Source organism: Cuculus canorus, chromosome 28 (assembly GCF_017976375.1).
Source record: "Cuculus canorus isolate bCucCan1 chromosome 28, bCucCan1.pri, whole genome shotgun sequence".
NCBI lineage: Eukaryota > Metazoa > Chordata > Aves > Cuculiformes > Cuculidae > Cuculus > Cuculus canorus.
Window position 1 is genome coordinate 2,724,081 of NC_071428.1, and position 13,084 is coordinate 2,737,164.

The 13,084-nt window shown below is 46.4% G+C and overlaps 1 protein-coding gene across 2 annotated transcripts; it reads right to left on the reverse strand.

The window, feature by feature from the left end:
* Nucleotides 1-6,946: 6,946 nt before the first annotated feature.
* Nucleotides 6,947-8,957, reverse strand: LOC104059561 (proline-rich protein 9). 2 transcript variants are annotated; one of them, XM_054050614.1, is made up of 2 exons: nucleotides 8,831-8,957; nucleotides 6,947-7,828 (listed from the first exon to the last, which is right to left on the reverse strand). In XM_054050614.1, exons 1-2 carry the CDS (start codon nucleotides 8,882-8,884, stop codon nucleotides 7,367-7,369), a joined length of 516 nt encoding a protein of 171 aa, XP_053906589.1. In that variant the 5' UTR covers nucleotides 8,885-8,957; the 3' UTR covers nucleotides 6,947-7,366. The 2 variants fall into 2 exon arrangements, with proteins under 2 accessions (XP_053906589.1, XP_009559547.2); XM_009561252.2 differs by having other exon boundaries at nucleotides 6,947-7,825; nucleotides 8,831-8,919.
* Nucleotides 8,958-13,084: the final 4,127 nt, after the last annotated feature.

The following is a 13,084-nucleotide window of genomic DNA, read 5'->3' on the forward strand; positions in this document are numbered from 1 at the left end:
CCAAGCGCTTGACATTTTTAATCACTTCTGCTTGAAAAGATGAAAAGGAGCCTCAGCTTGCAAGATTCAGGTAATTTTTAGGCTCAAAGCTGGGTGGACGAGAACTCAGAAACTGGGGTGCTGGCAGGGAACCCCAGGTCTGCTGCTCCTCTCCAAGCACTCAGTTGAGAGAACCTGCACCAGTCCCTGCTCTGGGTCAGTCCTTGGGTTGGCCAACAGCACAAAAACACTAATTTCATTGAAACACCCCTGAGCAAGACAGCATATCCCAGAGGACGGCAGGTGGTGTTCGATCACACCAAGTCATCCCCATGATCCATCTGCCCAATTTAAACATAAAATCATAGAATGATTGAATGGTTTTGGTTTGGAAGGGACCTCAAAGCCCATCCAGTCCCACCCCTGCCATGGGCAGGGACACCTCCCACTGGCTCAGGGGCTCCAAACCCCATCCAACCTGGCCTGGAACCCCTCCAGGGATGGGACAGCCACCGCTGCTCTGGGCAACCTGGGCCAGGACCTCCCCACCCTCACAGGAAAGCATTTCTCCCAAAGATCTCATCTCAATCTCCTCTCTTTCGGCTGAAAACCGTTCCCCTCATCCTCTCCCTTCACTCCTTGATCAAGAGCCCCCTCCCCAGCTTTCCTGAAGCCCCTGGAAGCTGCTCTAAGGTCTTCCCAGAGCCTTCTCTTCTCCAGGCTGAACAACCCCAACTCTTTCATCCAGTCCTTGTACAGGAGGTTCTCCGGCCCTCAGGTCATCTTCGTGGCCCTAATGTCTTCACAGCCACTCTGTGACCTTCAGCAGACAGAAGGCTTGGGCTTGCCTACAAGGCAGGTTGCAAGCACAAGCAAACAAATTTTTCCCACACTTCAGACGAGCCAGAAGTGATGTAATCTCACTGATTTGGCCGCGTACCTGTCATATGGGTGTGAGATACATCCAACCTCATCGTCTGATCACAGGATCGCACGGATGCACAGAGCTTCTGGTTTGCAGAGCAAGCTTATGTCTGTCTGCCAGACACCAATATCAGATCACTCAACAGTGTCTGTGTTTGTGATGTTCCTCCTCTGCTCTGCCATACAGCTGGCTGGAAATCAACCAGCCGAGCCGGTATACCCTGCTGAGAAACAAAAACATTCTGAATCCTCTTTCAGATTCCTTTAAAATGATTCCCGTTGATCCTGAGCAGGCAAAAGCTTCCTTTCAGTATTCAGAACTCCCAAAGATTATTTTCCTCTCAGCAGTTACAGTATAGTCGAGACACTCAAACTAAAATTAATTGTTTTGATAGACCCACAAGAATAGACTTCAGGATATTAGATCTTACAGCAATCTGAGTTTCACCAGTTTGCTCCGGTTCACAGAATCACAGAATTGTATGGGTTGGAAAAGACCTTTTAAGCTCATTGGCTCCAACTTGGCAATCCTCACACTGCCAAGCCCTTCGCTGAACCACGTCCCTGTGTGCCACATCTCCATGAATAATGACTCCACTGCTTCCCTGGGCAGCCTCTGCCAGGGCTTGACAACCCTTTTGGGGAAGGAATTTTTCCTCGCATCCAATCTAAATTTCCCCTGGCATAACTTGAGGTCATTTCCTCTCATCCCGTCACTCATCACTTGGGAGAAGAAACCAGCACCCACTTCAATCTCCTTTTCAGGAGCTGTGGAGAGAGATGAGGTCTCCCCTTAGCTGCCTCTTCTCCAACAGTTAAACAGCCCCAGCTCCCTCAGATGTTCCCCATAACATTTATGCTCCAGCCCCTCCACCAGCTCTGTTGACACTCTAGCCCACCAACGTATTTCTTGGAGTAAGAGGCCCAAAGAGGCCCCTGTTTTCAGGGTGGAAACAACTGGTAAGACTGCTCTGAGATGGGAAGAACATCGATCCTGAGCCAGGTTTGACACCCAGGCTGCATCTCTGAACCCTGAATTTAAATGGCCTTTCTAGAAACTGTCATCATTTCGTGTCTTGTTTCCTCTAAGCAGTTCACATTTCTGATCTACTTCATCCTCGTATTCAAAGTACAGACAAATAATTACTTGGGAAACCTGGAAGGGAAAGATGAGTAGATCCTCGTGTGCGTGTGCCTTATGTGCAAGTATATATGTAAAGGTAATCCTTTGGCTAATAAACAAAGTGCGAGAGAATGACTGACACCAGTAAAGTGAAAATGCATCAGGAAGAAAGTAATGAGGTTATTTATAATTTTATTGTAGCATATCTCAAATCAAAGATCAGAAGATGATGTCCTTGCAATTATAGTAGGGGATGAATAAACCCAAGCTAATGAATTGCACCTCTTTGTAAGGTAATTTCTGCTTGCAATTTTCTAGCTGTTCTGGTAGAACCAGGAGAAAGGAGGAAAGCTTGGAAATAAGCATTTGCATCTTCTGTGGCACTTTGTGGCCGTTGCTGCCAGCGCTACTTTTGCTTCGGGCATTGCTGCTGCTGCTGCTGCTGCGGGACGCTCTTCACGGGACACTTGGCTTGCCCTTTCGGGGTCTGGCATTTCTCCACACACTTTGGAGCACACTTTTCCTGGCATTGTTGAGGTATTTGCTGCTGTTGTTTCTGCTGGTGGGAAGACATCTTTGCTAAGCCTGAAAGATAACGAAAGTGTTATTTCCGTCATTTAAAGACCTACACACTTCTTTCTGGATATCATCGCTTCAGTCAGTTCTTCAGTTTTGATATCGAACCAACAGTGAAGAGCTTGTAAAAGCTAATCCTACCAAGTAAAAGTACCAAAATAAAACCTCCTTGGAAATACCTGAGGATGTTGCTGTTCAGAACAAATCTGTGCTGGTGATTCCAGCTTGCCGTAACTGCCCCATATCACTCTTACAGAATCAGGGAATGGTTTGGTTTGGAAGGGACCCTAAAGATCATCCAGTTCCAACCCCCCTTTCATGGGCAGGGACACCTCAGAGTCAGAGATGAGCAGAAAGCCAGTGACATTTCACTATTTCAAATGGTTTTGAAGGAGCAAAGTTGTTTGATTACAAACATTTCTAACTACATCTGGCTACCTGGGGGTGTTTGAGGCCAGGTTGGGTGGGCTCTTGGGCAGCCTGATCCAGTGCGAGGTGTCCCTGCCCAAGGCAGGGGTTTGGAACTGGGTGATCTTTAAGGTCCCTTCCAACTCAAACTATTGTACGATTCTGTGATTCTGCAGCAGCGTCTCTGCTTAGTTCATTGAGAGCTTCGGAGTAGAAGCCATGTCTCTTAAATAGAGGTGAACTCTACCAGTGATAATTTGATTTTATATAAAGAAGTGAAATTCGGAGCCCTGGAGATCCAGGAGACTGCAATGATCAGCTCAAGGCTGCTCACCAGCAAACCAAGCTGGCAGCGGGTGCCATCCTTTGGCAGGCAATACTCAGTACCCAATGGTTATCCACAATGATTCTTATCAGTTAGAAAAAAGAAATGAGGCTTAACAAGGATTTGCTGGTCTAAAGAGTCAGCAAGCCACTGTCTGGAGCCTCAGAAAGTCTCAGAATAACATAAGATGGAGGTAAAATTGCCGGGGAGAGAAGCTGAAACTGTTATTAGATTAAAAAAATAAAGCAAAATCACCCCATAGCATCAGAAACCACCACTCACGCATCTAAATGTACACCGAGGGACTCACCCTGTGTCTCCTGTTGTTGGTGGAAGAGAAGAAGCAGTCGCTCAAGTTAAGGAGTCTCCCGATCACGAGGCTTTTATACCCTTTCAGAAGTCAGCCCCGGGAGCTGATGACAACAGATTAACTCGATGACCAGAATCTTTCACAACCAGAACCTGCTCCACTGACACCTCCGTACACCTGGATTCAGTCAAGGTCTGTGAACGATACCTCCTCTTTCAGGTGCGGGGGATTTGTTGTTTTTAATGCAAGGCACACCCAATCTGGTAATAACTGGCTAATTTATTAATAATTCATATTGTCCCAACCCTGGGCAGAGATCCCACAAGTGAACTCAGATGTGAGAGGTGGCTCAGATCTACTCCAGAGTGAGTAGAATGTGTTTACATAAAGTTTAGATGTTTCCCAATTGTTCTGTCTGTGGCCACCAGGGCAGAATTCCAGCTGGGGTGACTCTGTGTGCTGCATCCCAACCCCTGGGGAGGGCAGTGGGTCTGTGTTTGGCAGTCTGAGTTTGGGGTTTTTCATAGAATCGTGGAATGGTTTGGATTGGAAGGGACCTCAAAGCCCATCCAGTCCCACCCCTCCATGGGCAGGGACACCTCCCACTGGATCAGGGGCTCCAAACCCCATCCAACCTGGCCTGGAACCCCTCCAGGGATGGGGCACCACCGCTGCTCTGGGCAACCTGGGCCAGGGCCTCCCCACCCTCTCAGGAGAACATTTCTCCTTAAGATCTCAACTTGATCTCCCCTCTCTCAGCTGAAACCCATTCCCCCTCATCCTATCACTGCCCTCCCTGATCCAAAGCCCCTCCCCAGCTTTCCTGGAGCCCCTTTAAATCCTGGAAGCTGCTCTAAGGTCTCCCTGGAGCCTTTTCTTCTCCAGACTGAACGACCTCAACTCTCTCAGCCTGTCCTTGTATGGGAGGTTCTCCAGCCCTTGGAACATCTCCATGACCTCCTCTGATCTCACTCCAACAGGTGTGTGTTTTGCTTCCATCCTTCTCTCTTTTCCTTTCCCCAAAGGGGAAGAAAATGCATTATATTGCCAAGACATTCAAAAGCTCTCTCCTTATTTGCACTTTCAGCTTTTCTCTGAAGATGCTAAAACTTCTTTTTTTACTGGGTTGTGCTTATTGAAGCTGTGGCACAACTTCTTTATTCTGGGGATTGATCTGTGTTTCAAAAACTATTGATTCCCCTTGAATTTTTTTCCAAGGAAGAAGTGGAGAAACTGTTTCAATTGAAATATTCTCATTAGCGCTGATGGAAAAGGTAGTCCAAACCTCTGCTGAGTATTCCTCAATGCTGTGCCCCGTGGGCTGATGTTCAGCACTGTGTATTACAGCCCAGTCTCTATTACAAATGTGCAATATATGGAGAAATGAGAGGAGAGCAGAAGGTCCTCATGGCAACAACATCATCCCATATCGTAACATCCCTGCCCATGGCATGGGGGTTGGAACTGGATGATCTCTAAGGTCCCTTCCAACCCAAACCATTCTATGATTCTATGGTCCTGTCTGAATTCTCAGTTGTCTTAACGACGCTAAGCTGGACTAAATGTCCCTAATTTGTTGTAAATATGCAGAAGGATCTTAACAATGCTCAGAACTGACCCCAGGTGCATAGGAGAGCAATGTGTCAGGGCTTTTGCCACAGTTTCCTACAGGCACAGGAAGCGTGATGAGCACAAACCAACAGGTCTTTCCTACCACTTCCTCCTGGATTTCCAGAGCTGTGCGCTCCCATCTGTGATTACTGCACCTGGTGCAACGCTCGCAGCAGAGAGGAAGAGAAGGAGAAATAGGAAATGACTAACAGAGCTGATAGAGCTGGGTGGAGATGCTTGGAAATCGGTCATAGGTGACTAAACTATGGGACAGATCACGTTAGAAGCTGCATATGACTTCCTGACTAAGACTTTTGCCATGCCTGAAGGTGGGCAGTGACACCACACACGTGGCAGCAAGAGGCAGTTATTACCGAGTCCCGGTTCACTGCTGCATCCCCAAAGGTTTGCATTCAACAGTATGAACCAGAGGTGTGTGTTTCTAGTCTTCCCCTCCATTTTTGTGCTGCTCACTCTCTGCTCCACTCACCTGCTCTGCTCACCTTTGTCTGCCTGATCTGAAAGGCGTGTTCAGTTGTAGAAGGTGTTTGCCTTCCTGAGACGTGATTTGCCCATCATTATTCCTGTTTGATGGTGTCACCTCTTGGTGTTGACAGGAATAATGTAAAAAGGAATCTACCATCGAGCTCTCTACACCTGCACACAGGGCTTCATTAAAAGCTGATTTGGTAACCGTGTTTATGCACACCTAAATATAACTCTTTTTCTTTTCTAGATTAGATGTTCTCCACCCCTGACATAATGATACAGTAGGTGGATAGCAATTCTCTCCATCCCAGACATGGAAATTGCCTCTGTCGGGGAGACAGAGGTAAGCGAGTCGCATGCACGGAGTGGAAGACAATGGGAGCGTTGTGTCTGGAACTCAACACTTAACTGGGTAGAACATTCCACCAGACAATCGGTCTCCTTCCATTTAAAGTTACAGCTCCAAATAAAGAAGATGCATTTATAAGTGAATCACATTATTGTACCTGTGAGTCACTAACGAACCTGAAATGCCAACTGTTCTATCAGTCAGGGATGGGACTTCTCCTTGCTGCAGATAAGGAACAGGTAGATAACAAGAGTGAGACCTGCCGAAAGCCACAAAAAGCGGCTGCAGCAAACCTGGGAGCAAAACTGCAATCTTGCAGGTCTCAGACCTGTTCCTGAACCACAAAAAGATTCATCTCCTGCAGCCAAGTCCCCTACTTTCTATATTTAGACAGTAAGGATCACAGGAAGAATTCATCAAAAAGACCATTTTCATCTCCATGACAATAATTTAACGATCAATTAAAATCCCAGCAAGTGTTTTTTTGATTCCTTCTTTCCTAGATTTGGGACTTCCTTCTACTTGAATTTACCTTCTAGTAGTTTCTATGGTTTGACTCCAAAATCCAGAGATGTAAAGATCAGAATTCTATAATTAATAGAGGTGAAAATTAAATTTATACCATTGTTTTCAAGTAAGACCAAACTAATTTCTTTTATAAATCTCAGGAAAGTGTTGACTGGATGCTGGGTTTTTTAGGTCATTAGAAGACATTACTCCACCTTATTATCTATGTTTTCGCTCTGGAGGCACAAATCCTCCACAACCCAAAGAAGACGACCTAAAGGAAGATGTTCTTGGCCTCAGAGACCTGGAAATGGGGAGGTGAAAGAAAGACAGAAGACATGGGATGCCATCGATGGTCAATTTTTATTGCTATCACATAGACATTAAAAGACAAGAGTATATATATAGAAAGACAAGATGACAGTTAAAGAGTAGAAGGTGAGACATCTTCCAACATCAATTGCTCACCGCACAGCCAATGCTAAACCACTTCCCAAGATGCCCAGCAGTAGAATATTGGCCAACTGCAGTTACCAAGAAAAAGACGCTAAGACAGCAGCAGTAGAATCATCACAGGGAGCAAAGATACAGGCAGAGAAGAATTTTCCAAGACAAAAAGAGCATGGGATAACCATCAGGAGAGGTCTCGGTACATTGCAGGTAGGTCTGTAACTTGGTTTTCATTCCATGGACGCTCATAAGCCTATGAATACTGCAGCGCACCAACGCATCAGGGCTGCACGCAAGGCTCGTGCATCGAATCGATCAGCATGGGCGAGAGCAGCAGGTGCCGCACGGCTCCAGGCACACCGTCTCGCACTGGTCAACACACTTGGTGGCACAAACCTCCACGCACTGGGGCAGGCAAGGCTCCACGCACTTGGTGGTGCACTGGCTGATGCAGGGCTCGGCGCACTGCGTGGTGCATTGGGTTTGGCACTGACTGGCACACGGCTTTATGCAGGCGTCGATGCACGTAGGGGGGCAGACCTCCACGCACTGGGTGCTGCAGGGCTCCACGCACTGGGTGCTGCAGGTCGTGGTGCACTGGGTGGCACAGGGCTCCACGCACTGGGTGCTGCAGGTCGTGGTGCACTGGGTGGCACAGGGCGCTGGGCAGACCTCCACGCAGGGCTCCACGCACTTGGTGCTTTTCTGCACACAGATGGGAGGGGGCAGGCAGGGCTGCTTGCACTGCTCGTAGTAAGACATCCTTCTGAGGTGCTGCTAAAGACAAAGAGAAGAGAGATACAAGATTAGACCATTCGACCTTTATTCCAGAGCCAAGAGGCACAGCCTGAGCTCTTGAGACGTACATAGAGGTTTGCAATTGAACTGAGGAGAGGACAGTCAGAAAAGAAAACATGAATGATCCCTGGATTCAGACACAGGCAAATAATATTTCTTCTTTTCTTGGGAACCTGCAAGCATCACTGTTAGGAACACTCAAGCCATAAACCCTGATTTTTATAGAACTGCCCACAGTTAAACTCTGTAGAAGCCATAATGTGAAAATAGTTCATTTCCATATTTTCTTAATTAAACCAACAAGCGTTCCAAGGCCCATGTTTTGCTTATTGCTTCTTCAGTTCCTCATGTGCACCACAGAGCGCATCCCTCTTTGTGGAGACATTGAGCTCCTCATGCCTGAGGACAAAGCCCATAGAACCACCAATTCAGATGCTCTCCCAAATCCTCTAGTGTTAAATTATGGCACATCCTTGGAGTTGGATCAAAATGAACGGGCTCATCCTTTCATAAGAGAAGCGTTGGCCCAGAGGTGGCAGCTCCTATTTCCAATTCATTTCCTCAGCTTGACTTCTCCCAGATGTCTCCTGCAGCTTCGCCCTCAGGTATTCTGCGGCTTCCTTCTTCCAGATAATGCTTCTTCCCACCCATCTCTTTTGAAGTCCCAAGACTTACTCTGCAGCATTCACTAATTTATTTAATTTCCAGGCTTAATAAGGTATGAAAAAAAATCATGACAATAGACTACGAAGAAGGATGAGAGACATCCACAGTTTCAGAATAGGCGACAGGACATTTGCAAGCTACTTAAGGAAAAGCAGACTCTAATAAGAGTCGAACATCCTCTCCCCTATTCCAGGACGGATCCTGGAACAGAAACACCAGAAGCAAAGCTCCCTTTTGATCATTAATGTAATCTCTTGGCCACAGCAACCAAGTAACTCAGCCATCGTGTTATTCTCTGATAAATCCGAGACTTACCAGTTCACCAATGCAGGTAAGCGAGGCAGAAGTCAAGTAAACTGGTGTGAGCATCAAAATGCAAACCTTTTTATACGGCTCGTGTGGCGTCACCTCCGGAAACAAAGGAGCCCAGGGGTATGGACACCTGACCACTAACTACCTCAACAGACTCCACCTATGCATGCTTTAGATATTTGTTTGCATCCTAATTTTTGATGGAAACTCTCTTCCAGGAAAAGCAGGTGATCCTGAGCAAATTCGGCTTCCACCTCAGACCCGAGTCATGTCATTCCCGATGAGAAGGACGCACTAATTAAAAAAAATGAAGCAGGTATCGGATTAATTGCTTTGCAGAAAAGGTTTAATACACTTGAATATTTTCAACACCTTATTTCCATAAATGTCTGAATGATACCTTAGGGTTTTTTTTCAATGCAAGTTATATCTGTTATTAGGGAAGATGGACAATTGATTGTATTTACGATGAGAAATACCATGTCCTAGTTCTCATGGTAAGAAACAGCTAATCCTACAGTGCTTCCACAAACTGTTGATGTTTCTGCTTCTCTAATACCTTTTTAACCCTTAAGCGCAACCAACCTGTTCCTCTCTACTCTCTATTAACAACATTCATCCTTGGCAATGCCAATGGGGACACAGCTCCAGTTACCTTGAGGACCTCTTCAAGCCATTTAAGGCAAAGTAAAGGGACACTCGGTTTAAAACCATTTTTCACTGCCAGAGTAGTGTAAAGGGCTTCAGTTTAAGTGGGATTTAGGCCCAAGGCTCCACATTGGCATATTGAAGCCTTTTGCTGATCGTGATAGGAATGGTTGGACTTGATGATCCAAGAGGTCTTTTCCAACGTGGTGATTCTATGATATCTCACTCAGGTCTGCAACACAGGAAATCGTTCTCTCTCCAACATATTTTAATCACCGAGGTAGAATGTGATTATCAGACTACATGTAGGTGACCGTCTTCTCCAATGAGATCACTTACACGGATGCTCAATGGGGAAAAAGAACCCCAAACCTCGCACTAATCTGTTCAGCGTGAGCAGCGCATCCTGCTAACACTGGAAACCAGGAATCTTGCTGGAGAATTGCAAGCATCAGCACTGGTTCCATTCTTGTGTTTACATAGGGAAATTGGAATTCCAGTCCTAAGTGAGCTGATGCACTGCTCTTGACATTCCTCCAGCGGCACCTCATTGTTCATTCAGTCTTTCCATTCCTCTTCCTTTGTTGGATGGACTCAATGCATCACATGTGGTTTCTCTCTCCGTGACTTATACTACTGAACTTGCAGCTTTTACCGGTGATAGGAAGAAATGAGAGCTTGGAAAGCATTGTTTGCTTCTGTTAGAAGTCTGCATTTCTTTACTGAAAGAGTGATGATGCATTGGCAGAAGCTGGGCAGGGTAGTGGTGGATTCACCACCCCTGGAGGGGTTCAAAAACCATGTGGCCATAGCACTTTGGGACATGGTTTGGTCTGCACAGTGGTGTTGGGCTGGAGGAGCTTAGAGGTCTTTATCAACCTTAATGATTCTATGATTGATTCTATGATTCAGGTTGAGGAGAATCACTCAGGACTGCATCATACAGACCCTGCAGGCTTTAAGATGAACATAGAGCAACTCGCTCAGATTTAAGCTTCTAATTCTTTGACATCTTCTCATCCTAGACCAAACCTGCTGGGCTACGCTGAGCAAGAAATTGTCCTCCAGTACTTCTAGGTCCCACCACAGCAGCAGCCTCCAACATTTACGTTGCTGTGGAGTTTCTTAGAGTCAATTTTGTGCAGTTCTTCCTGCTTTCCTCGGGCTCCAGACTCATCTCGGAAACCAAGACTGAGGACCGGTCCTACGCCTCCCTTTCTATAGTGGGTTATTGCGTACCCTATCGTTACATTTCATTAACAAGAAATTGTAATGAGCTCTAAGGAAATAGACTTTTTAGGAGACAGAAATTGATCTGCATTTGTTATAAGTGGAAATATCAGAGGGCTGAATTATTATTATTATTAATTGACACTTACTTGTGGATCTCTATTATATTTATGAGCAATTTGGTCATTTGACTTGTCACATTAACTTCAGTGAGTCAGGAACCCACAGCAACATCCTTTCGTGACCATCCTCCTCTGGCAAAAGAGCTAAAAAGAAGTGCTTTTCCAACTCTGATATTTCTATTTAATTGAACTGTACATATTAAGGTCTCTTCCAGAACCAGAGGCTGGTATGAAATATAGCATTTTGATGAAAAGAGCATGACGGAGAGCAAACCTGGACCAGAAGATGTTTCTGGTGCCCAGGATAGACTTCCCTACCCGGTGTTTGTTTGGCCCTGCAGAAGAGCAGCCCCCTGAGCGCTGTAGCCTGGTGCTCAGGAGAGTATTTCTGCAAAATGCAGTAAAATAAGAACACCGTCAATGCTTTTGGCTCCCTATGATCTGAGAAACTTAGTGTCTCATCGCCAAGAGCTACAGAAGATGAAGCACATCAAGATTGCAGCCATTTTCCTCCAGCTATAAAAATTTACCTGCAGACATGAAACAGCACGTGCTCACAGGGACACGATTGTTGACAGAAATGCAAAACCTCACGATGTGCAGACGTCATGATTTTTGATGGAAACATCTAGTTCACTACCCACAATTTGGTGAGAAAAGCATTTTCATAGAGATCAGGGCTTCTCCCCATGTTCCTAGCATGGCAAGGCCTTCTCAGGCCACTATCCTGCACTTTGTTACAATTAAATCTTAAAGGCTGGGGCTTGATTCCAACTGACTTTCCCCTCTTATCAGTCCCTACCCAGGAAAGACACAAGGATGTGATCCGGCGCCAAAGGCAGCGTCCAGGTGGGACCGGTCCCCATGTTGCTGGGCTGTTGCTTCGGCTTTGGAAACCATCGCATAGCTGAGATGCCAAGAGTCTGAGTAGAGAATGCAATTAACCTCACATGAAAACAAGTGGCTTGCCTGCTCCGTGTCCCAGGGACTATTTGATCGAGTAATTAGATCGTGTCTTCTGGGGCTGAGAGGAACCCAAAGATGGCACTATCCCCCTCTTTTCCTGTTTACTCAGAAGGTGAGTGCTCTGCGAAGAATGATAAATGAGCCTCTGAATGCAATTAAATCTGAAAAAGAGGAACTACCTGTGGTTACCAAAAAAAAACCCTCCTCTGTTTTATCTTCTGCCTTTTGACTATCGCAGATATTTGCTTTGATTTCCTGAAAGGGGCCTACAAGAAAGGTGGGGAGGGACTATTCACAAAGGCTTGAAGTGATAGGATGAGGGACAATGGGTATAAACTGGAGAGGGGCAGATTTAGACTGGAAATAAGGAGGAATTTCTTCACTTTGAAGAAACCTCCCCTGGCACAACTTGGGGCCATTTCCTCTCATCCCATATTTGTTACTTGGGAGAAGCGACCACCAGCCACCTCACTACAACCTCTTTTCAGGTAGTTGTAGAGCAATAAGTTCTGCTCTCAGCCTCCTCTTGTCCAGGCTAAACAACCCCAGTTTCCTCAGATGCTCCTCATAAGACTTGTTCTCCGGACCCTTCAACAGTTTTGCTGCCTTCCTCTCGACATTATCCAGCAGCAAAATGTCTTTCCTAAGACTGGTCCATTGGATTTGGGAGCTGGAGCCAGGGCTTGCACAGAACACTTTAATAAGTTTTAAAGGTATTTTGCAGTCAAAAGAGACCTCCACGGGAGATGATTAGGAAACCTCAACTGCTTTGGTATTTCAGTTGTGTAGCATTTGTGCTTAGGTGACGTCTAGAGCGCTTACCAAGTCCAGACACTCACTGTGGCTGGTGCTGTACAACCAGTGGCGAGAGCCAGGATCTGCCACAGCCTGATGAGAGAGGAAGATGGAGATGGAAGAGCTCTGAGGACGGAACAATTTGCGTGAGGCTGAATCTCACCAGCCCGTGTGTAATGCCACGTCCATCGGGTATGAGTTACTGTGTCCCACTATTGGTTGGACTCCTCTACCAGAAAAGGTGAGACAGTGATAATTGCGGGGTAGTCACCAGCCGTGTGCCCCGGGGCATCTTTAAAGAAGGAGCCAGTGGGTGTTCGCAGACAGAGCTGCACCCACATCTGCTGCTTCAGCAGCTGGGTTGGCTTCCCCCTCAGTGTCCTTCCCCACCTCCCCTCCCTTCAGCAGTTGCTGCTAAGCTTGATGGCACTCTGTGTCATCTCTGCTCTGGAGAACTGCAGAACATTCCCCTTGACATGTGGAACAGGACAGGTGG

Excerpts from the sequence above, each read along its gene's own strand:
- LOC104059561 (XM_054050614.1), bottom strand. The coding sequence starts at position 8,884 with ATGCTCACACCAGTTTACTTGACTTCTGCCTCGCTTACCTGCATTGGT. Across the intron at positions 7,829-8,830 it reads TTACCTGCATTGGTGAACTG|CAGCACCTCAGAAGGATGTC; the intron begins GTAAGTCTCGGA and ends CTTTGTCTTTAG.